We start from the raw sequence: 25,695 nt of genomic DNA, 5'->3' as shown, positions 1-25,695 counted from the left end.
ACTGGCCTTGAATAAAATACAACTCTGCAAACTTCATTCTGAATGGCAAATTTAGTACAGATCAGCTGTTGTCTGAAACCATCATAAGAGAACCACAAAAATAATTATCTTTAAAAAGGAAAACCAGAAGTTGAAAGATCGCACAACAGATTTAGCTCCCACCTAAAAATCCTTATTCAGGTGAAGTTAAAGTTGAAGACAGATCTCAGTGGGTTGAGTGCATATTAATTCCAACATTCTGGAAAGAGAGTTAAGGAAACCCTAACTCTCCTTTTCCTGGGTTACGTCTAGATTTGATTTTTTAGTCTATTTTAACACATTAACATGTTAGTTAATATATCTGTACATTTTAGTGTAGATGATGTAAATGTTTGTTCCAGGACACAAACTAGCAACATATGTGTGTCCTATTTACACTATAATTTACAAATCACATTAAACTAACAGTGTTAAAACACAACCAAAAAATTAAGATGACACATCCTTAAGGTTACATTTCTCAAACCTGGCACCTAAACTACTGTGATTCTGCCCCTGTAGCAATGTCCTGAGAAATTTAAACTCTCACTAACTCATTACTCATAACAATTTCACATTATCAATAACCACAAAACTAGAATGCATTAACCTTAATCCTACTGTGTCTGTGCTGCTCTATGGCTCTCTTTATTGTCATATACAATACAAATAGCACAATTTAAGTGATCACTTCTCAGACTTACAGACCCAATCCTGCCGGGGCTGAGGGCACCCATTTCCTCAGCGAAGGTGCTCAGCACCTTACATAATCAATCCCTCGGGCCTCCATGGTGGAGCTAGTTATCTAAGTGTTATTAGACACAGAGCTAGCTTGCCTTCATATACAAAGATAAATACTAAGATGGCATACAAAATGATAAATACTAAGATCAATACAAAATGAGCAAAGCTAGTATGATGAAAAAAGCAGCACACTTAATATCAGAGACCTCTATGTATGAAACAAGTTACAGAAGATGTTTTTTCTATACTCTGCATGTGAACAGGAAAAGACAGTAGACTGGCATCTCCATGGAGGCAGAATTTAGATAGCCCAGAGTACTCACCAGTGAAGACAGAACTAACTGAAGAGTCCCCCGATGTTTGACACACTGTTAAAAAACTCTTTAGGATTCTATTAAAAGCAGTAACACTCAAGATATGACAGAAGGAATAATCTTAGAGGAGGAGTACTGATAATCAAAGTACAATCAATACCCAACTACATACTGCAATGCTTAAACATCCTTTATTAATAGCATTAGTGTTTTGGTAGCGCATAGAGGTCTCAATCTGGACTCAAGGTCCCACTGTGACTCATTTCTCTCCTTACTTCCATGCCTACAGGTCAGCAAGGCTATTGCCCCCAGATTAACTCATGTGTGTTCTCATTAGGATATTCCTCGCTCCTCCATCCTAATTCAGTATTGCCAACCTTAAGTGATCAAAAATTATGATTTTTTTTTTAAAAAAAGTTTGATTTTCTGGGGTGGGGGATGGAAAAAACAACAAAACATGGTTTTAGTCTACCTTTTGGCTTTATTTTAACTTTCTTCTACTCCTCTGCCAACTTGTGTGTGATGATTTCAGGTAGAAAAGTAAACCTTCAATGACCCTTTAATGCAATCAAAAATGCACGTCTCTCCCCGCCTGCTCAGATGGAAACTACACTTCCCTAACTTAGGGTGAGGAGAAGGTAACTGCCATCCATTTCTTATTACTGTCTTGACCCAGCAGCCACATTTCTCTGCTTGGGACCTAGCAGGGCCATTTCCCCAACACCTCTCTTCCCTACTCATGCCTCTGGGGCCCCTCTCCCAGCTATAGGGCCATACATGAAGGCAGGGCTCAGTGGCAGGGCATGTCTGCGTCCTTCGCCCCAAAGCTCTCGCACAGAGCTCTGCCTGCATACCCAGCCCTGAAAAATCATTCGTCACAGGAGTTTCTCATGTCATTGTGACAGCTATCCCGCAAGCACCAACATCCCACCACTCACAATCAATTTGCAAGAGCTGGCAACACTGCCTGTACCTGGCGGCTTGGAGGGAACTCTCCTTGCCTGCCACTGGCTGGGAGAGCAGACATCTGAGCCCTCCATCTCCCACCCATCACTCTGTGCAACGTCAGCCTCCCTCCTGCCACCCATATCCACCTGCAGCCCTAAATCTGCCTCTTGTTCCACCCACTGCCCTGCCTCCTTTCCCCTCATCCACCTGTTACAGGGCCTTTGCTGCTCCTCACAGTCCTTGTCCCCCTGAACAAGAGTGGCAGCCATTTTGCCTGGGGCCTGGCTTCAATCTTACTGAGAACAGTGGGAGGTGGCAGTGAATTTTATTAAGGGCAGCCCCACTTCCACATGCAGATAGATTGCAAGGAAATGGGGGCCATCTTGCTGGCTTCTGCCCCATTGATGGTAATAGGAGATGGTGGTTATTTTGAATAAAGGAAAATTCGCAAGTTGGTGCCTTTGACCGTGTTTGCATGAGACAGGTAAAACCACACCCAGAATCTCTAGAGTTGGGGTAAAATCATGGGAGTTGGCAATACTGGTTTTGAAACACATTAGTCTCGGAACAAGAGCCCTGCTGATTTGTAGGAAGGTAAAACCAGGCAATGGGATGTGGAAGGATGAGTTCAGTGAGCGAGTTTTGTTTAAACAATTCACCTCCCAGCAGTGTGACAGCACTGCACGTTTTACATTGTTCTGAAAGTTTTCCCCCCTTCCACTTAAAATTAGAGTATTTAGACATTTCACCATAAAAACCTGAGGTGCTTGCAGTTAGCTTGGTAATAAGCAAATCCTGGGCTAATAGATCCTTGATCTTCTTCCTTGGAATTGACTCAGCTATGGTTTATGGTTATTACCTCGTAAATAGGAAGCTTCCCCGACTTATCATTTTATTGTTAACCTGGCACAATCCTCAAGTAACCTTCTTTTCTTCCCATCCCACCCAGTTATTTTTGCCTTCATGCTTGTTCTTTCAAGATGCATTATCTTACAGCTACTAACATTAAGTACCATACTTTGTATCTCCATTACCTCCTATCCCTCTTAAAACTTATTGCCTGGTGATACACGACCACTCCTCCCTTCGTGGTATCTGCAATATTTGCTGCACTGCATTTCAAAGCCATTTCTAAATCACTAGCAGACATTTAAACTGAACCACTCCCAATACTAACAAGTAGGTTTGGGACTTATCTTCCACCAGAAGGATCCTCTTCCATATATTAGTTGCTCTCTGTTCTCTCTCTGCCAGTTAACAATCCATGTCAACAGTTCAGCACTGATGCCAGCATTTTGACCTCACTCACTGGCTTCCTACAAAACATTTTATCAAATGCACTACAAAACAGTGATTAATTACGTCACTGTAATCTTTTAAACTCTGTCTCCTGCAATTCAATGGCAATTTAGATTGACTAAAGTGACATTTGCTGCAGAAGACAGACGTCAGGTAGATAAAAAATGATTACCTAACAAAAATTTTGTACTAGGAAGATTAACATATTGCCTCTCACAAGTTAGTGCAAAATAATAGATTCTGACAATAGCTGATGCAATAGGTTTTCAAGTCCTAATTGTTCTAATCTGTTATCGTTTGATGAAAAAGTGTTCAACCATCTGGATATATAAAGGCTTATATAAAAAACTTTTTATTTAGTTTTATTTAGCTTTATTATAGCTTGTTACATCTGCTGCATCTTATTATGAGGGAGTGCAGCAGTTATTCTACAGTAAAGGTGGCTTAGCATCAGTGCTAACTAAAAATCCTTTAACTACAAAGCTTTATATTCACCTCTGCAGCAGTACTTTTGAGTATTTAAGCTGCTTTACAAACCCAAGTTAATTATTCGCAGATAGCCAAAAAGGTTAAAAAAATAAACAGTTCTGTTTTTATTTGTCTAAGGATTGTTAGACTACATAAAAACACACTGTTTTTAAGAGGGATGGATAAACTGGAAGAGTAAGCAGTTGCCTACATGATCAGAGACTGATAGCTCTCCTAAATTTGATGAGCAGGGCCATTCATGTCAGTAGTATGCATGTGTTTATTTCCATCACCTGAAGCAGGCTTTCCCTGGTTCCAGGAGTTAAGGCGGTATCTCAATACTGCCTATAAACTGAAAGGTTCAATATAAAGCACAATCTTCGTACTGTATTAGGCCAGGTAACAATGAGGGGACCTGGGCTGCAATTTAAATTTAAAACTGAAGATGAACTGATTTTAACAATCACTACTATGGCATTTTAAAATACCACATTGGTTACAGACCTCTAAAGAGATTTTTTTTTTTGGAAACAAAAGACTGACAAGGACTGACAAGCTGTAATGCAACTATGCCAGTAAATCAGCAATTTATTCATTCAGTTGCATAACATTTTTAAGGCTTAGAAAACTGATCATTTCTCAAGCAAATAAAAGCTCTTGTTTTTATTTCTGAGAAAAAATGCACTCTGTAGGGCAGTGGTCCCCAAACTGTGCGGCGTGCTCCCCTCTGAGGGCATGGAGGAACATTCAGGGCAGCGCGCGGCAGGGCCCAGGCCATCTCCCACTGGGGGTTGGGGAGGGAGTGCCACGCTTCCAGCCCTGCTCTGCCCCCAACTCCGTTCAGCCCCCAGGCCCAGCTCCACCTCCAGACCCATCCCCAGCTCTGCCCTCATCCTCTCTCCACCCTCCGACCAGTTCCGCCTCTAGTCCCAGCTCCTCCCCAATCCTCAGTTCCACCGCCAGCTTCGCCTTCAGCCCAAGCTCCTCTGCTGAGGAAGCCTTGGCTGTGAAGTAAAGGGGGGAGGGGGCAAACAGATTCCGTTAATGGTGTGTGTGTGTGTGAGGTGGGGGGGGGGGAGGGTTGCGACTGGAAAAGTTTGTGCACCACATCTGTAGGGTCTAGCATAGTAAACCACAATGACAAGAGGATTACTTAAACACATTACTTTTCAGAGACTAAAGGTTCCCACCAGCCAAATGATTTGTTCAGTAAGAAGGCAATAATTACCTAGAAACTATAGCACATGTGCATCTTCTAAATGCTCTACAAACATTAATTCTCAGAATATCTCTTGGAGGCAGGTAAGCAGCAACCCTTCTGTTAACTCATTTTGGAAATAAGTGATCCCAGACACAGAGTCAGTGGCAGTCTTTGGAATTCAGGAATTCTCGGCTCCTGGTCCTATACTCTATCCGCCGGGACAACATTGCCTTTCTTTATGGAAGCTTTACCAAGTTACACAACCAATAAGATGTGGGGGGTTTATTCCTTTTTTTCTCATCAATCTGACCAGTTACCTAGGTACTTATATGGACTCTCTCCCTGCAACATCTGACTACCTATCCTTGACAACCTATTGCTATTAGCATAGAAAGAGCTATTCCCTGATGCAGCTCTGCTTTTCTCTAGTGGTTTCCCTCCACCTGTGGAGAATCAAGAAAAGCCATCTTCACTAGTGTAATGGTGCTATATAAACAAAGACCTCTGTGGTGATTTACGAAGTATTACTTACACCAAAGAGGTTACCAAATAGCATTTCAGCAAAGGACAGGTACTTGTAGAAACTACATATTTAATCTAGAAAATCTTAATCTCTTAAAATTTTCCAATTCTCATTTCAGTGTAGACTAAATATAAATCCAAGAAAGTCTATATCCAGAATATTCTAAATCTCACACACACACAGCGCAGACCTATGGGATCTTTACCCATCAGGAAAACTTAATGTTGATACAGAAGGATTCATAAATTGTTAATAATTCCATAATAATTCTTCAATTCCCATTTCTGCCTGCTGTTACACAGTACTGTACTCCAGCCATGTGCACTGCCTCTCCAATCTCACAGATGACCCAGCAGATTTTGCGCCATGTCTGCCTGCCACAGATAAAAGGGGAAGAGGTGAAAAGATGCCCCCTACACCTAGATTTCAGTTATTAAGGAAAAAGGAGCCATCCTCCTCACAAAGTGAAGTAAAATAACCTCTTACCCCACAAACAGCAAGATTCAAATTCACAATATCCATAGCTACATCAGAAGCCAGGTTTTCTGCTCTATACAGTGCTGATTGTAAATCCTGCCCCACCACAGGCGTTTAGATGGAGAGGCAAGGATCACACTGGACCAGCCATAATAGGCGCAGCAGGTGCATATTTATGGCCGGTTCAATGTGCAGGGATGGGGAGCAATATAGCTGTTACCCTGGTGCATCAGGGAAGACAGGAATTTTTCCTTTGAAAGTTACCTGTTAGTGAGAAATCCTAACAGTCTATTTTTTGCACCTAGAAACATAATAAGGGTGAGGGAAAGCTAGGAGTGAAAGTTTGGAGAACAAACTGTGGTAGGAAAAGCAGACAGGTATGAAACCCAACAAAGGAGTGGACAGAGAGGGATTCAAACAGGAAGCGAACTCTGCACTGCCCTGTGAGAGAAAAAGTTTAGTTTTCAATCTTTCAGAAGGAAAAAAGTAACAAGATGGAAGATAAAGAAGAGAAAAAGAGGGAGAAAAGAACAAATGGAAAAATTGTTAAGATGACATCAAAGTAAAAGAAAATTGATTTTTATAATACTGCCTAGATTTTATTGCACTATGATGTTAATTGATAGAATAGGACTGGAGTAAAATTGCTGTTGCTGAGCATGCACAATACTAATATGATGTATGAGCATGGAACTATAGTAACTGGGCAGATATTTAAAAAAACCCTGTCACAGTGGCAGGAGATTCTCCTGGCTATCAAGCCTAGTACAGCATTTGGGTTTCTTTTTAGTATAATGAAATAATAATAACAAACAAACAAACAAACAACAAAAAGGCTCACCTTCTAATTCTTGATGTGTTTTCTGTTATCAAAATACTGACACCACACCTTTGGTTACAAGATTTCCTAGGCAGAGGTCTCTATTGGATAGATCAGTGATTCTCAACCTTTTCCCATGCCAGTACCTCCCTCCCATCCAGCTGGGATCTAGCCAGAACCCTGCCTAAGGGAAGAGTGGTGGAGGGAGAAGAAATCACAACTTCCAAGTTGAAGAACCCTTAGTGTAGATCCCAAGAACTTCTCGTGAGCATCTATGTCAATGCTGCATACACACAGAGACATCAACTATGTTACATTAGCCTTTTTCTTTCCTTCTTGTATTTGAATACTGAATAATGATGTATTAATTTACAACATATAAAACTGGAATGATTTACTGTATATAGACATGATAAACTTTAGTCCTCTCCAGTGCTTACGTCAATTTCATAGGCTCTTACACATATGGCATTTATATTGTACAATATTTATTTTGTTACAGTCTTATAAAAAGTTATTACTTAAACGGTTAGTCAATCCTGTTACATTACTTCACTTTTGTTTTTATTTTTGGATGTAAACAGGCTCGGTCTGGACCAGGGGTAGCCAACCTGTGGCTCTGGAGCCACATGCGGCTCTTGAGAAGTTAACATGCGGCTCCTTGTATAGGCACCGACTCCGGGGCTGGAGCTACAGGCGCCAACTTTCCAATGTGCCGGGGGGTGCTCACTGCTCAACCCCTGGCTCTGCCACAGGCCCGGCCCACACTCCATCCCTTCCCACCCTCTCCCCTGAGCCTGCCGTGCCCTCACTCCTCCCCCCCCAGAGCCTCCTGCACACCACGAAACAGCTGATCAGGAGGTGCGAGGAGGGAGGGAGAGGCAATGACTGGCAGGGCTGCTGGTGGGTGGGAGCGCTGGGAGCAATGTGTGTGGGGGAAGCTGATGGGGGGGCTGCTGACGTATTACTGTGGCTCTTTGACAATGTACATTGGTAAATTCTGGCTCCTTCTCAGGCTCAGGCTGGCCACCCCTGGTCTGGACAGATATCACTAATTTGAAACCGTTTCAGGGGGAAAAAAGCTAAGGCACCTGTTTAACCCACTATTAAACATAGAATTTTTTTAAACTGAAGAATATTACTGTATATAGCAATTTTCTGAATACAGTATTGATATCAAAACAGCATGCTGCATTTAACTTTAGGTATACTGAATTGGCAAAGTATTTTTATGTGGGAACATTTTACATTTAACAAGCTTGTAGTTGTATACTCCTCACCCTATAAAATCATAGCTGTGCATTTCACAGACTGCATTTGAATTTTTCCATTGATGAGTTAAATAATGCGAATACATTTGTACAGAGCTACGAGTCCCACTGTAAGAATGTATTTAATCTTATGTATGTTTAGCTTTGTCCTCGGAATGCAAAACTGCTCTGTAATCTCACATCACGGTGTTAAGTCATCAGGGGCCCAGTTATACACACCCAGGTTAATCAAGAGAGTCTATATGAAAACAATATGCTGTTTTGAAAGATGCATTCATTTTGTCATTACACGAGTTAAATCATATTTCATGTTTATATAGCACCCTTTCAAACATCATGCTTCACATGTGTAGGAACTACGGGCGAAACCCTGGTCCTCTGCTGCAGCAGCGCAAGAGAGATGAAGGAGGCAGCTAGGGATTCCTCTTGGGTAGAGGACTCATTGGCAGTGTAAAGCCAGCATAACCAGCTCGCTCCCACACCAGTGTAGGAGGTATGGTTAGCTCCTACGTGCTCCAGCTCCAAGGGGTTATGTAACAACCCTCGTTGGTGTTCCGGCTGGCACAAATTACATCAGCCTTGAGGCTGCTCTGACCTGTGTTGGGCACTGAACTGGCTTGCACTGTACCCTACTGAAACTACAGGTGAGAATTTGTGTGCATAGATTCAGACATTGTCCTATTTAATGCAGTTTCAGTCTGAGTGTTTGTGTATGGCCACAGGAAACCCTTTCCCACTCCCATGTGAATCACTGATCCTCTCACAGACTCAAGATGTACACAAGAAAAGCAAGTGGGTCTTTTTGTTGTTTTGCTTTATATACAATGCTATTTAACTGCAGTAGTCTGCCATCTGATTAGAGACAAGTAACTCCATCACAGTACCCTACACGCTGTCTGGAAATGAGGCTTTCTGGAGACCGAGTGGAGCAGCTGGTGCCTAGCAGGGAGTAAAATCCAGACTGCTTTCGGGTGTGTGTGTGTGTGTGTGTGTGTGTGTGTGTGTGTGTGTGTGTGTGTGTGTGTGTGAAACAAAAGACACTTTGTCCAAAATCTGGCAACAGCACTTGAGTTAGATGGATGGATTATTGGGGGTGCTCCGCTGCTGGGCTGTAGGATCAAAAGGCCCCTTGAAGAACACACCGTTTTAATGCTACAAAAAATTATACTGATGATCACTGCCTACGAATATAAGACTAAGGACTCATCTGTCTTAAAGTCACTTTTCCCCACATAACGCAGTTGCTCGTTTGCCATGTATATAAAGATTGTACCAGTTAATCATTTAGATGGGGACAAATATTTATTCAGGGGCTACCTTAACGTTGAAAGTTATTTCCTCCATGACGTAAACTCGTTCAGGAAATGCTTTAGCCACCTCCTCCACACTGTTAAAATACTGCACTGGCTCCTTAATATCTCGGTCTTGTTCCAGCAGCTTAAACTGCCCTGAAAACAGATGATAAACAGAAGAGCGGTAAGATATTTACATTGGACAGCTGTCACCGTGGCAACTGCTTGCTCACTCCTTCACTATGATGCTTGGTCAGTTTCGTCTGATTATTAAAATAGTTAAACAACAACAGAAGAGATTGCAAAAGAGTCTTCATAAGCTTTCAAATGAAAAGCGACCAAGTTTCACTAACCCAGAATTACAAGAATGTGTGGGAGGTGAAGTCAAATTAAAAAGGAATCTTTTATCAGATGCTCTCTCTAGAACTGGCAAGTAACTACTAGTGCTTCTACATGTGTACACTTATACCTTACAGCTTCTGTGTAGAAATCTCTTAGAATACTTTGATTTATAGAAAACACACAAAAAACCTTGTGCCACAAAGAAACCAAAAATAGTACTGAAATTTTTTAAGTGGCATTAGACTGCAGTAAAGAGGTTAAATTTAAACCAATCTACTTACACCATATTTTGGTAACAGTAGTGTACTGGTTGAATGCTTTCCACATGACAGTTTACAATCAGAAACAATGTTTCAAATTACTTGTTAGAGCTAGCTCCATTTAATCCATTATTAAAAATGTGTACCTTTAAACACACATACACATGACTATTTAAAACTCTGTGGAAGATAACGTATTCCCCTTCTAAAGTAAATAAATTATGAAATGTTGGAAATAAGTGTTCCCTGCTAACTTTACCCCACACCACATGACAGACATTTTAATTTTATTACTTTTCTAAATGTCTCAGAAGACAAATCTCTGCCCAGACCCTAATACTGTGGTCACATTCAGGATTTTAGAAGGAATGTTTATACGATCCTGAATAGTCACCTCATTTACCGCATTTCTTTTTATGAAATATCAACGCACAATTCGAAAGTAAACTTTTGCTATAAAGAGCAGTAGCTAAAGCTGGGACAGACACTACATACATTCTCAGTATAGTAGTGAGACTAATTTAATCAGTGGAGTGATTCTCCCCCACTTTTGAAAAATATTGATATTAGTATCCTACGGGATATTCCTCATCAAAAACACAGTACAGTGAAACCTGTCTCAAGCAATAACTCCAGACAGAAAAATTGGTTGTTTAATTTATTTAGATTTTAAATAGCTAAAAAGGTGCCTATCCAAGGCTACAAGCACCCTAACACACCGTTAACAAATACTATTTGATCGCTGAAGCATCAAAATGATCAATTAAACAGGAACTCAGCCAGCCAACCACCTAAGAAACTGTCTCCTGCCCCTTCATCTAGGAAACATACCTTCTGCCCTCTCCAAAAACCTTATTAGACAGATGTATTTTGGGGCATGCCAGAAGCTCCCCAAATTTTGACTGCTTTGAACCAAGGGGGGGCGGGGGAAGCAAATCTCACAGTCCAGGAGCCTGACAGCAGCCCCTTCTCTTTTATAACCAGGAGGATCCACTCCAAGTGTCCCATCTGACTACAACCCCCTGCTGACAAATGGAGGCTAATCTTCTAATATGGGTAGAACAGCAGTTTTTAAGGATACTTTGGGTGGACTCATAAGGTAGGAGTTTGCCCTTCTTGTACAGATTTCATGGTAGTTTTAAGGTATGATAGGCAGGGTTAGTAGCATTGCCTCAAAGTTCCCTGACATTTCCCACCACAATAATACCCTGTTTTCAGTTGCTTATAAAGTTTTGCCAAACTTTAACCATTTGGGCTGAAATTTTCCATGATGGTTGTTGGGAAAATTTCAACCAAAACAGTCCAGCTGTTTCCAAGAATGAGGCAAGGGACAAATAAGTTGTTTTGCCCATGCTAAAAAATTCTGGCAACCTTTTATTTGAGAAACTCTAGCCCTCCCCCGCCCTATTACAGTATTTTGGAGCAGGGCCAAGTTATAAGCCTTTGAAGAGTCACAGTTCCCACATGATCAGTAGAGACTTGCTAGGGCTTAACAGAGACTCTCCGCACTGAGCATGCTCCAGCCCAGGGCTGCAAAGGGCTGAGCAAGATTTTACCTACAACTGCAGCTTTAGGCTGTTGTGGGCCAAGCCAGGTCTGGATCCATGCACTGAAACTAAAAGTTGAGCGACTGCCACTCCTGTGCTCTCAATGCTTCCCTTGCCTGAGCAACCTTAATTCAGCCCCTTACACATATGCACTACAATAAAGTCTTCAATTACATGATCATATGCTCTTTTTGCATACTAGGTATTAGGGCTGTCAAGGGATTAAAAAAATTAATCCCAATTAATCGCGCTGTTAATAATAGAATACAATTTATTTAAATATTTTGTGATGTTTTCTACTTTTTCAAATATAATGATTTCAATTACAACACAGAATGCAAAGTGTACAGTGCTCACTTTATATTTGTTTGATTACAAATATTTCAAAAGAAATAGTATTTTTCAATTCACCTAATACAAGTACTGTAGTGCAATCTCTTTTTCGTAAAAGTGCAACTTACAAATGTAGACTTATGTGCAAAAAAAAAAAAAAATGCATTAAAAAAAACAATGTAAAACTTTAGAGCCTACAAGTCCACTCAGTCCTACTTCTCGGTCAGCCAATCGCTCAGACAAACAAGCTTTATTTACATTTGCAGGAGATAATGACGAATGTTTCGCATATCTGACATATAAATACCTTGCAATGCTGGCTACAAAAGTGCCATGCAAACGCCTGTTCTCACTTTCAGGTGACATTGTAAATAAGAAGCGGGCAGCATATCACCCATAAATGTAAACAAACGTGTTTCTCTTAGCGATTGGCTGAACAAGAAGTAGGACTAAGTGGACTTGTAGGCTCTAAAATTTTACATTGTTTTGGTTTTGAGTGCAGTTATGTAACAAAAAAGAAATCAACATTTGTAAGTTGCGCTTTCGCAATAAGGAGATTTCACTACTGTACTTGTATGAGGTGAAGTGAAAAATACTATTTATTTTGTAATCAAAAATAATAAAGTGAGCACTGTACCCTTTGTATTCTGTGTTGTAATTGAAATCAATATATTTGAAAATTTAGAAAAACATTCAAAAATATTTAATAAATAAATGTTGGTATTCTATTGTTTAACAGTGCAATTAAAACTGCGATTAATTTTTTAATTGTGATTGATTTTTTGAATTAATACCGTGAATTAACCAACAGCCCTACTAGGTATACTTGTCCTGCCTCCATGCAGGGGACTGGACTAGATGACTTCTTGAGCTCCCTTCCAGTGCTACATTTTTTCCACAGGACCCTTGCCTTTTTAGTGTATAGAATGAACCAGTTCTGGGGATCAATCAGTGTTTTGTAGTGAAGTAGACTTTTCTGTAGGACCCCTGGTTCATTTGTTGCAGAAGTTGGAAGGTGTATAGTGAATGAGGTCTCAGAGTTAGAGAGAAAAAGTGAGTGAGGTAATATCTCTTATTGGACCAACTTTTCAGAATTAAGGCACTTGAATGCTGCTCTAGAGAACTGGATTCTATCCCTGCCTCTGGCGCAAAGTTCCTATGTGATGCTGAGCAAGTCACTTGAACATGCAAGTAACCTGTGCAAAGTTTGGTTTCTCCTTTTCTGCATGCCCCACTTGAGACTGAGGGTCTGATTTGCAGAAATGCTGAGCACTCATGGCTGCAAATGAAGTCAGTGAGAGCTGTGCTTTGAACATATCAAGTGCTGTATAATGCTACATACGCTGAAAAAAAAAAAAAATCAGGTCCTACCTGTCCCAAATGGGGTGCCCAAAATAAATAGCTGCTTTTGATCTTAATCTCTCTGTTCCTCAGCTTTCTGTTGTAAAAGTTAACCATCCTCTGCTAACTTGTCTTGCCCTGACCCCATCGCTCAGGGGTTAGAGCACTGGTCTTGTAAACCAGGAGTCGTGAATTCAAATCTCACTAGAGCTTTGGCAGTTTCTAGCCTAACAATGAAATGCTGGTTTTCTGGGAGGAGGGATAGCTCAGTGGTTTGAGCATTGGCCTGCTAAACCCAGGGTTGTGAGTTCAATCCTTGAGGGGGCCATTTAGGGATCTGGGGCAAAAATCTGTCTGTGGATTGGTCCTGCTTTGAGCAGAGGGTTGGACTAGATGACCTCCTGAGGTCCCTTCCAACCCTGGGATTCTATGAAAATGGGAACAATAATACCCACTCATCTCACAGGGGGGTTGTGAAGATAAATTAATGTTTATGAAACACTCAGATAATATAGTGATAAGCCCATGAGGAAATTAATAGTTCTGTCTTTGGAGCAGAGTTTGAACTGCATGCATTAAAGCCTGAGGCCACACGCTAAACAAGGAGAAAACAAAATATTGAATAGCTGCTCATTAAGCGAGCATTGTACACTGTGCATTGAATAAGGCAGAGGCCTGTGGGGGAAAGTAGTGTATGCTCATATAACTAAAAGACTTTCATAACGCATATGCACAAGGGGGCAGAATTAAGGTTGTACAGGCAACATGAATTCTGGAATTTCTTGGGAGTGTTTGACTTTGCAACCTTAATGATGTTCTTTACACACACACACTATATATACTTGGGGCATTTTGGAACAAATGTATCTGTAAGTTACTTATCTCCTAACTAAAGACAAGACTTTGTTTGTTTTTGTTTTAAAACTAACAATCAAACAATACTGCATGCAATGTGTAGCAAAACACTACTACTTTTGAGAGAAGGTAAATTTAACCAGAAAACTTTACAAAATTAACAGAAGCTTGAACCACAATCACAACATGACTTATCTTCATTTTATTTAGGTATTTGATAATAAAGTATTGTCAGGAATCAAAAACAAGATATGCTTTCAGAAGAGTGTACATGCAACTCTCATATCATGGGACGTTTTATATTAGCACAATCAAATGGTAAAAACCCAATAAAGGGTTTTTCTTGTAAATCAATGCAATGAAACCAATACCAGTTTCAACCAGAGCATGGTCTCTGATGCAGGGAAAGAAAGACAGTGTATTAAGGCAGTATTGCACTTTTAAAATACCACCTAAATAGGTGGAGAAATGAGATTATTTTCATGAAAAGGTGCTTGCAATGAAAATGGCAAATGCAACAGAGATCAAAAAGATGAGCACGGAAACATGAAATAACAGGAAAAAAAAAAGCCTAGAGCAGCAGCTCTTCCTTTGGAAAGTGCCAAATCTGCCAGTATTTGGATAATCTGTAGACCTCCAGCTACAAAGATAAAGCAATAATTGAAACAGAAGATCAGCATTTTCCTCTAAAAGTTATGGGATCCACTTTCCTGTATATAAAAAAGTCCAGTCCCCCTTAAACAGTTCTGAACAAACCCAGAATAAAAGTACAAGGTGCAATGAGAGTATTGATTTTGTTTCTTACTGTAATAATTCTTTCCACTTAGTATAATTACTGTTTTACTGTACTTTACTTTTAAAAATCCCTGTTCGAATACAAAAATTGATTAAAAACATATTCCCAGAGACAATGTAAGAGTTAACACAAACACAAAAGCAGATGTGAAATCAATTTGTTAAATCAGTACAGAAATTCTGTAACAGACCATTCTCTGTAAAGTGTTTTTGTGCCACCATACAGAAAGGGTGGAGGTTGCAGAAACATCTGTTCAGATGTGTTACTTGTCAAACCCTGCTCTAAAGAAAAAGTTGTATCGTCTTTCAGAAGCATTGATTATTTAGTAAAATCTCCAAGTGAGTTATTCCATCTACAGGACCCAGTGCTGTTCAGGAATTAATAGACAATATATTGGGATAGCAAGAGTGAGAAGCAGAGGTTTATATTTCACACTATGATGAGTGTTGACAACGTACTCAGCATTTTCCAGAACCATAGTCGTGGCCTACAATGTTTAGAGTCTTTATCTATTTGATAACATTCCACCATTTTGGGAAAGACTGTTGATTTTGCCAACATTCCCCATAAGAATTCTAGTGCCAGTGGACACTGGGAACACTTTTGCTTTTCTTCTTTAGCAGAATGACTTTAGCTAGAATTGAGCAGAGATTTTAAAAGACATAGTCAAAGGAGTAAGAAAGATGTGAATGACCAAAATAGTGAATTTCAAACTCAAGTGGCTTGGGAAAGAGAGGAGGAGGTAGAGAAAAAGGGACAGCTTATTATGAGTGCAATGGAATATAATATTTCAATTTGAAAGGCTACCTCAGCACTTCTGCTTCTCTTATGGATGGGGATGGAGATGGAGATATACCTATCTCATAGAACTGGAAGGGACCCTAAAAGGTCATTGAGTCCAGCCCCCTGCCTTCACTAGTAGGACCAAATACTGATTTTGCCCCAGATTCCTAAGTGGCCCCCTCAAGGATTGAACTCACAACCCTGGGTTTAGCAGGCCAATGCTCAAACCACTGAGCTATCCCGCCCCCCTGTTTTTTTGTACATGCTTCTGTTGACATGTGCGCTTAACTCCCATTAGTGTTGCATGTGCACACAAGGACAGGAGAGTAACCCCATCGTTTGACATGGAGGTAGATTTGTCTCACCCAGGGAAGTCTCAGCTTATTTGATCAATCTTCACTCTGTCAGCTAATTCATAGAGTGGAGCTATCTTACACCACAGACATGGCAGAGAGTTGAGGGGGGAAATTGGAAGCCAGAAAAAATACAGTATTAAAATAACCTGGATAAAATCTTGACATAAATCTTAACCTTGACATGCAGGTAATTTTTCTTCCTTTTGTAGAATTATGTACAATTATGCTCAAGTATTGTATTTCATTTTATGAAGTATTAGGGTGATAATTTTTGCATTCACATATACCCAAAGCATCATTTTTTAGGGGAAAAACCCCCAACAATCATAAATCCTGATGCAGCTATAATTTGAATAGTTCCAGCATCATGCTAGGTACTTTATGAATAAGTATAAAGTTATGATACCTGCCCCCAAACACTTACCATCTAGACAATCAGCCTGCAAAGAAAGGGTTTGGGGGTAGGTATCATAACCATGCAGCAGTAGTAACAATAAACGGGAAACTACGTGTCTGCTCTCTTGTTTGCTTCCCTTCTTTCAGTTTACTGAAATTTAAAGTTTATTTTTTTCAGTCATTTATTCATTGGTTTACAGTTTTTTGCAGAAAGATTAGAGGGTACTAGGAGTTACAGTCATTTTGAAACAGGAGACTTCTTGGAATCCATCTTTAGAAGGAGAGAGTGAAGATATAGTAGACACAGTAAAGGAAGGAATTCCAGGTGCATTTATGGGGCACATTTATATTTTGTATGGACTGTACGAACATTATTAAATCCTCAACAGCTCTGTGAACTAGTAAAATATTACATTGTTATATATTTGTATTCATCACATTCATTTTTAAAGAAAGGAACACCCATCCCCCCCAACACGCACATAGAAAAACACATGCACACTTTTAGCAATTTTGGGAACAGAATGAATAACTGGGAAAAAAGGCATGTTTAAGTAAACATAAAATTGTAATTAGAATCTCCGATGTGCACCTGAGCTGAATTTACGGTACGGTAAAACACAGAACAGGGCAAGGCACAATAGCACATTCAATAACCTAGTAATTGATTGTGTAGTACCTTACGCACAGTGGAAGGGAACTGGCCTGTGGAAAGGAATAGGAATAGTTTTACTTCTTGGAAGGATTATTAAAGTGTTGGGGGTTTCAAACACCACAATTTATTTCTGCTTTATATCACTGTGATAGGAGTCCTGCTTTGCTGTCATCCATTCGGCCAAGAAAAAGACTGAGCCACACACCATCATTCAGTTGGAGATGTCATAGTGAATGGTTAGCACACTGCTAGGACATCACCTTTACATTATAGTGTTGAAGAGATTAGGAAAGGGAATCAAAACAGGGTCTTCCACATGGCAATACAATCAAAGGCTACCTGCATTGTTCTGGACTTTTAATTAGAATCTATAATCATGCATTAGCAAAGAAAAGGGGGCTAGATAGAAAAGATGTAGCAGACTATTTCTATTATTCTAAAGGTGTAGATACTGGCCATAACACCAATCAGTACAAGAGTGCCAATGGCACTTTAATCACATTTCACCTAGATTTAACCCAAGACACTGAATATGTAGGTGTATTAAGTTACAGATGATTTAAAATGGCAAACCAAAAACAAATATAATCTCCATCCTTTGTTTTATAGGTTAGAGTCACAAGTACTAGGTTACCACGATAAATAAATGATATATATAATTTCAGAAACCACGTGACTAACCGCAGTATATGGCAAGGGGATTAAATATTAACTACAGGCATGTCTATGTTTAAAACATTGCTGCACAGCCATTGCACTTCAGTGTGGACACATACCACAGCAATGGGGTGTGTGTGTGTGTGTGTTTTCTCCTGTCACTGTAGGTAATCCACCTCCCCTAAGGGCAGAAGCTAGGTTGATGGAAGAATTCTTCCACTGACCTAGTGCTGTCTACACTGGCGGTTAGGTCGGCTTAACTATGTCTCTCAGGGGCGTGGATTTTTCACATTCCTGAAAGACGTAACTATGCTTTTGCAACTTTTCAGTGTACAATAACCCTAAGTTTAACCCATCTTCCTAGATATTATTAACCTCATTTATAATTAATACCATTGCATGTTTCTTGTGTGTTGCTGAAAGGTATTAAGAACATTAAATGAGCAGTTTTCAGTTTCCTAAATACCAGTTCACATGTTGTAACAATGGGCAGCCATTAAGTGAATCTGCTGTAATGTCTGACTTTCTTGATTAGCCATAGCCTGCATCAAACTGTTGAGCAGCAAGCTTACAAATACATTAATAGTGGAACTTACAGGATGATAGTAAAATCTACCACACTGTAGTATCATACAGGGAGAGGGACATGTTAAAGAAAATGAAAGAGCAGTACTCTAGAAGCTCACACCAAACAAGATTTGAAATTGGATAACAGCAAAGATAAAGAAGCTACGCTTTGGTGGCTCACGCACCAGGCTTTTTTCCTATGGAGAAGGGGCACAAAAGAAGAGAGACTTGCTGGAGGGCTGCTCAGTCTCTGACAGTACTAAAGAGGGGAGAGATCACCAGTGGCTTGTGGTCACCAGATCCACTCCACTGGTGTCAGGGATCCTGGGGAGGCTCCCTGCAATCTGTGTCCTGCCACGGGGAGGGGGGGGATTTTGGAGGAGGCATGGTCAATTTGTTCCTCATTTGGCTCAAACCTCTGTCAAAATGTATTGAACAGCACATGAAAGGCTGGGATGAGAGTGGCAGGGAGGCAAAGGGAAAGACGACAATGCTTTTAAAATTTCAGTATTTACCTAATGAACCTGGATACGATTTCTGTTTGCATACTAGCTCCCTGATTCAAAGCTTAAAACCCACCAAAATATGAGTCCTTGGATTGGGAAGAATGCAACTGCTTATTAATGTAGTTACAATTAGAGAAGTGCCTTGGTAAAAAGATGGAACTAACTGCTTAATTTACTAACTGAAGCAAGTTATTACTACTGTCTGCCCCAGAGAGCTGACAGCTCTAGAACATTTATAAACAAGAGCCATTGTGCCTTGTGCATCTAGGCTGCCAGCAACAGCAAGTTCAGAATCCAAAACCCTTCCTGCTGGTGCTGTTTTATTGAGACAAAAAAAAGGTTGATTTCTAGGTATTGGGTTGAGCCTGCAGTGCCAGCATTTAGACAAAATCTAATTTGCAGTAGAAAACGGAGCAAATTTGATACAGAAGTTATATCAAATGGAGAACAAAGACCAAAAAGATGTTTTTACATGGGTGCTTTCCAAACCATAACCAAGTTTTGAGATTATTTTCAGCATTTGTTCTCCAATAGCTGATTTTCTGCTGCATATTTCTGTGTGGGATATTCAATTAAAATAGCTCAGCAGCAAAAAAAAGTAGTGCACACACTACTGAATCAGCTGTAATCTGCCTTCAGACCTATTCCTAACTATTCATCCTGTAACCAACTATAAGCAGTATACAATGGTTTCAGGGGACATTTTGAAAAAATAAAAAGGGCTGGGGGGTGTCTAAAGCCAGATGAAAATTTAATTCAGTCACAAGAAAAAGTTAGTTTTGATAATCTCAACCTACTTCCTGGTGGACATTTGTCAATCACACACAACCACCATAGTTTCAGGCAGACACACCCAGGATTAGAATAGCAGCCTATTATAGCTTAGGGTTGAGGTGCATAAGCGATTTTTTCATAATGTTATCATAATATGATATCATATCATAATAACTTTTAACGGCCCGGCCAGCAGTGCTGACCAGAGCCGCCAGGGTCCCTTTTGGACCGGGCGTTCTTGTTGAAAACCAGACACCTGACAACCCTACCACTGGTTCATATCTGAAGCTGCAATTTATTCCAAAGGACTGAATGGGCATAGATATCCATTATCCCTCACCTCTATTAGTTATCTTTCCACAATATGATTATTAGAGGGTCACCATAGGAAAGCCTGGACTGCCACACCCCTCTCCTTCCCCTGCAGCACCACCACCACCACCACCACCATAAATGCAACTGTGGAGTTCTAGTTAAAGTTAAAGCTTTATTTTTTGCTAGGAGCAGAATATTTCAAAATGTGCTAAATGTAGTTTTATTTGCTTATAGGTTTACTATTTACAGAGTCTGTGTTCACTGAAGAAGGGGAACAGAAGCTTTGTAGTGGTAAACATAGTATTGATAGGATATTATCAATTGTCTGATGAAGCCTTATTTAAAATTTCTACAAATGTGGTTGTAAAAGTGAATCAGACTTAGCACTTACTTACCGGTTGCACTGAATAAGCTAAGTTAGGATCCTAACTTAGCTTATTCAGTGCAACCGGTAAGTAGGTGCTAAGTCTGATATACAGACTTCTGATACACACTAAGCAGCATTAAAGGACAAATTCTTGTCCTGCTGAGGTCAACGGCAAAACTCCTCTTGACTTAAATGAAATGTTGCCTTTAGATTGAAGACCTGAATTTAGAATGCAGATTATTCACTCTAGGGGCCAAATCATTATCCTAATGAAGTCAATGGGAGTTTTGCAGTTCATTAACTACAATATTTAGTTGTGTTAGACCTGTTCTAACTTCTATCACTTTGGCTGACTAAAAAACAATGAACAGCTCCAATACTGGGGAAGAGAGGTGGTATAGAAAGTAAATAGAAAAGAAGAGATTTTTGTGCAAATTAATTACTTCAGTGCTTCTGAAAATAAAAATGATTTGTGGGTTTACACTAGAGACAGTTAAACAGCATGTATTCAGACTTGGTAACCATTTCAAAATACAGATTCAGTGCAATGAGACTGGCCTTTCCATTCAGGCTTAAACACATTGTTTAGCTCTTGACAAGTCTTTTTAGTCAAAACTCAGATAAGCCTAGTAAATGCTAAGCTAAATGATTAAATTTCTCTTCAGAGCATAATAGCTTTCACTTTAAAAGAGGTTTCAGGGTTCATGCTTCCGAACAGTCGGCACATTAGTACCATGCTAGAAATAGCATGCTCGACTTTTTCTTTTGGGCACAAAACTGCCCCCTCTCCTCCCCCCCCCCCCCGCCTTTTCTTTTTATTCTTTTGCTGACAAGACTTCCTGGCTTTGCTGCTCCCACATCAGTGCCTCCTTTTCAATAGCACAACTTTTGCTTCATTCATTGCAACCTTGCTTGTTGAGCATTCTTTTGTGCCTTTCAGGTTTTGACCCTGTTCCATGTTAAACAGGCTGTGGTGCAAGTGTAGGATGGTGTGTATAGTAAAATATTCCATTTGACAAGGACAGTGCTGTTTCTGGCAGAAACTTTTGATAGGCTAAACAAAGCTAAAGAAAAAGTGCATTCAGATAGCAGCAATTTTGAAAATGTCCATAGATCAATTTCATATAAAAAGTGCTTTTGTTTCATGTGCAGGAACAGGTTTTTTAATTAACCGAATGGGAGGAACTTTAAAAACCAGAAAATGACTGAGTCAGCAGCCATAGTCCTTGGTAGTATACAGTGCTTTATATGTGAGACGGATAACATAAGAACAGCCATACTGGATCAGACCATGGTTGGTCTTGTCCAGTATCATGTCTTTGACAGTGGCCTGTACCAGAGCTTCAGGGGGAGTGTACAGAACAGGGCAATTATGGAGTGATGAGTGATCTACCAGTCTTCTGCTCACAGCTTCTGGTAGTCAGAGGTTTAGGGTTGTCCCAAGCATGGGGTTGCATCACAGACCATCGTGGCTTATATCTACTCATAAGCCTATCCTCTATTAACTTATCCAGTTTTTTAACCCAGTTATAATTTTGGCCATCACAACATCCCATGGCAATGAGTTCTAAATTAGTTATGCATTGTGTAAAAAAGTATTTCCTTTCAAATGTATTAGACCTGCTGTCTATTCATTTCATCAGGTGACCCCTGGTTTTTGCAGTGTGTGAAATAACACGTCTCTATTCACCTTTTCCACACAATTCATTATTTTATAGACCTCTATCATATCCCCCCTTAGTCTTCTCTTTCCTAAGCTGAACAGCCCTTAATCTTTTAAGTCTCTCCTTGTATGGAAGCCATTAATATTTGTTGTCCTTCTCTGAACCTTTTTTAAGATGAGGTGACTAGAACCATGCAAGGTATGCACCATGGATTTATATAGTGGCGCTATGATATTTTGTCTTATTGTCTATCCTGCTATACCATTAGCCTTTTTGACCGCAGCTGCACATTGAGGCTGGGCTGTAAGTCTCCTCAGCCTCAGAGAGCAATTGCAGTTTTATTTCTTGGTGGGCAATTACAGCTGAAAGTATGGTCCAGTATGGTTAGAGAGTTAGCCTGGTACTTGGAGACTGAGGTTCGATTCCCTGCTCCACCACAGATTTCCTGATTTACCTTGGGCAAGTCACTTCGTCTCTCCGTGCCTCCGGCCTTCAAACTGTGAACTTAATTGGGAGATTAATACCTCTCAGGGGCGTTATGAGGATAAATTCATTAAGAGTCTGAGGTGCTCAGATGCTATGGTAACGGGGGCCATGCAAGTACCAAAAGACACGAGTTACATAACGTAGGGTTACCCTGGCCAAAATTCAGTCTTATCTGTGGTATCATTGGAGGCCCTTATGAACTGACCTCCTGTGAACTATCCACAAGGGTTGCCTCACCTCTTCCATTTGCAGGCTGTCCCCCACACCACATCCTGCTGCTGTTTTACCTCTGCCTGCTACAGGCTTCTCTGCTTCACTCTCAACTTCTTACCTTGCTTTGTCCCAAAGCTCAGGACACCTGCTGCAGCTAAATCCCTATAAGTGAGCTCACTTCCAGTTGACATTTGAACTCACTCATTTCTTGGAAAGGGGTCAGAAAAGTATTAAATCTACATCTCGGCAGATTTGTGTTAGAATCAAGTCTGATGTTTTCTATGAACAATACGATGAGACAGGAAAGTCTGCAATGTAGTAAGAGGAAAGGCAATCACAATAACTTGTCCACTTTATGCAAGTTATTCATTTTGTTCACTTTACATAGGAGGATAAACTAAAACCCTGACTCTCAGGGCTCACTGGATGAAATTCTATGGCCTGTGTCATACAGATGGTCTGAGTGGATCACACTGGTCCCTTCCGGTCTTAGCTATGAAAGCTTGTTTTTCCTATTAATTTTTTGTGTGCGCCAATCCCCCACGGTAGGGCTGTTTTTCTCTGCAGAGCTATCTAGGACAGAATATAAAAAGCTATCCAGCAAAGGACTGATTGCATCACTAAGAATCTCTCCTGCGACCCCTCTCTAGAAGCAGTACTTCCAAAGCTGTACAGCCAGGAACCGTGGATTACCTGAATTCACAGAATCATAAATTAAAGGTAGAGATTAACCTTTCTCCCTCTATTATTCAAAAATGGGTTTGGGTTTGGTGTTTTTATTGAAAGGGAAAAAAATTAAGACAAGTTTTCTTTTCTTCCATACAATGGAGGTGAGTATATCAATGAACAGGTTAAAATATGATCCTTTAAAGACAGAGAAATACAGCGAAATACAGCAGAGTAATAAGGGAACACGTTAAACTGAACACAAATCCTGGATATTAGAAGTTTTCTATTCATTAACAACATACATATTGTGCTCTTTATGCCTTATTGCAAGATTACAGCATGGAGCACCAAAAAGCTCTATCCAGGAAGGCCAGATTTTTCAGTTAGTGTCTAGTAAGTAAACAAACCACATGTATATATCAAGTAAAATTACCCTACATACTTCCACTTTTGATGCACAAGGTCTGAAAAACAGTGCCATTTATCTGAACTATGCTTTTATCCCTTTTTAGTCATCTAGGAATTGAAAGTGTTTCTACAAATCAGAAAAAAGAAAAGGTCAGATAACATGATTCTAGTTTATCTCCTTGCTACGGCAAGATCTGTCCCTATAGTATATTTTAATGTTTTGCCCTGTCTAGTTTTAAGTATCTTAAATGAACGAGCTTCTACCATTTCTCTCCAGAGACTGTTCCACAATCTAATAGATGTTGTAATCCAGAATATTTTTCCTGATAGTTAGCCTAAGTCTTCTTTTCTTAGTTTTATTTCATTACTCAGTTATAGCCCCTGTGCCCTATTAAGTAATTCACTATCACTTTGATGCTTTTTACTGTAAATTCTTGGAGAGTAGTACAAATGTGCTCACAGTCTGCAGTGTAGAGAGGTCGGAAATCAGGAGCAAGTTACCTGTGACAATAGCTTTGCTAAAGAAACTCATGCTTCAGCCTCATGACCAGCTATCAGTTGACCAATTAAAAAAAAAAGAAAGTCCATTTTAGATAACTACCTATCTCAAGTTTTTGTATGGCATATCCAGATTAGTTCAGTTGTACCAAAGTTTTTTCCAATGGAAAATCATATTGGTAAGAAACTTATTTTCTAGATACCACTTTGTTCTAACATTAAAAAAAATGTTCAGCCAGCATCATTAGTGTCTTCATGCTTGACAAACATATGCGTACACCCCACCTGTATTTTATGTTGTGCTGCCAAAATGTGTGTGTGTGTGTGTGTGTGTGCGCGCTACCAAAAAACTAGAGCACCAAAACAACTTAAAATGCTTCTTGATTTACTATATGGGATTGGCCAGCTACACCTTCACACTCTACATATTAATCTTGCCTGCGCTAATAGTCCTGCACGCAATAACTATGGAAGATCATTCTGATGTTCATTGGCAATGTGCATCAGCATATTATATTGATAGACTGAACATGGCTGGGGAGGACTGCAACCCCAGAGATAGAAATGCATGAGTTCATTGTTACATTACATTGCAAGTCTTGTTGTTAAATTAGGAGAGAGAAAAAATATCAGTGTCCCTTTGGTTAAAGAAAAGTTACCTCAGTACAAGTGAGACAATTTAACAAGACCTGTAGCCATATCCTCTTAATGATTTCCAAGTAGTTTGCTCATTACAGTAATTAAAATAATTACCTAAGCCTTGCAGGGTCAACAGTTTTATAAAAATTAAACTACTTTATTTCAGCTTCATTCATCAACAGTAAAAATTCATTCTTAAACCAGAATAGATTCTCTCATCACCAGGCTGTTTACAAGATAATGCACGAAAAACAACTCCCTGGGCTTTCAGACACTGTACTGATTTGTAATACCCAGCAAAGCTGAGAGTAGCCAGGAGCACATATGTGTCATTCTTAGGATTCATCTGCTCTACATCGGCTCATTGCCTCTCCTCAGTGCAGGGGTCACGTCTTTGTCCAAGGGAGTAGGAGGGCTAAGCCAGTGTCTGTTCTCTACCCTGCACCTCTCCTTATCTTGTGAGTCTGAGCTACTGCCCTGGAGGCTACTGGAGTTCAAAACGTAGTCCTGAGGGGGCTTCTGAACCCCTCAGGAGGCATCCCTGCTCCCGAGTCTGAGCTGTCCTGTACTTCAGGCAGAAAGGTCTGGTAACACTATGTTAAACTGGTGCTGTTGCTTGGTTCACTTCTTAGGCCTGGTCTACACTACGACTTTAATTCGGATTTAGCTGCTTTAATTCGAATTAACGCTTGACCCGTCCACACAACGAAGCCATTTAATTCGAATTAAAGAGCCCTTTAATTCAATTTCTGTACTCCTCCTCGACGAGAGGAGTAGCGTCAAAATCGGTATTGTTAATCCGAATTAAGGTTAGTGTGGCCGCAATTCGATGTTATTGGCAATTAGATGTTATTGGCTACCCACAATGCAACGCTCTGGAAATCGATGCTACT

At 40.1% G+C, this 25,695-nt stretch overlaps 1 protein-coding gene across 2 annotated transcripts in view; it reads right to left on the bottom strand.

Moving 5' to 3' along the window:
- Positions 1-25,695, bottom strand: part of GAREM1 (GRB2 associated regulator of MAPK1 subtype 1) — a 141,537-nt gene that overhangs the window by 27,261 nt on the left and 88,581 nt on the right. For both annotated transcript variants that reach the window (XM_065399323.1, XM_065399324.1), the window contains exon 3: positions 9,401-9,531. In XM_065399323.1, the coding sequence (XP_065255395.1) occupies positions 9,401-9,531 (131 nt within the window). The remainder of the gene's footprint in view (positions 1-9,400; positions 9,532-25,695) is intronic.

This window comes from Emys orbicularis, chromosome 2 (genome assembly GCF_028017835.1).
Source record: "Emys orbicularis isolate rEmyOrb1 chromosome 2, rEmyOrb1.hap1, whole genome shotgun sequence".
NCBI classification, from domain to species: Eukaryota; Metazoa; Chordata; order Testudines; family Emydidae; genus Emys; species Emys orbicularis.
This window is presented reverse-complemented; position numbering and strand designations above follow the sequence as displayed.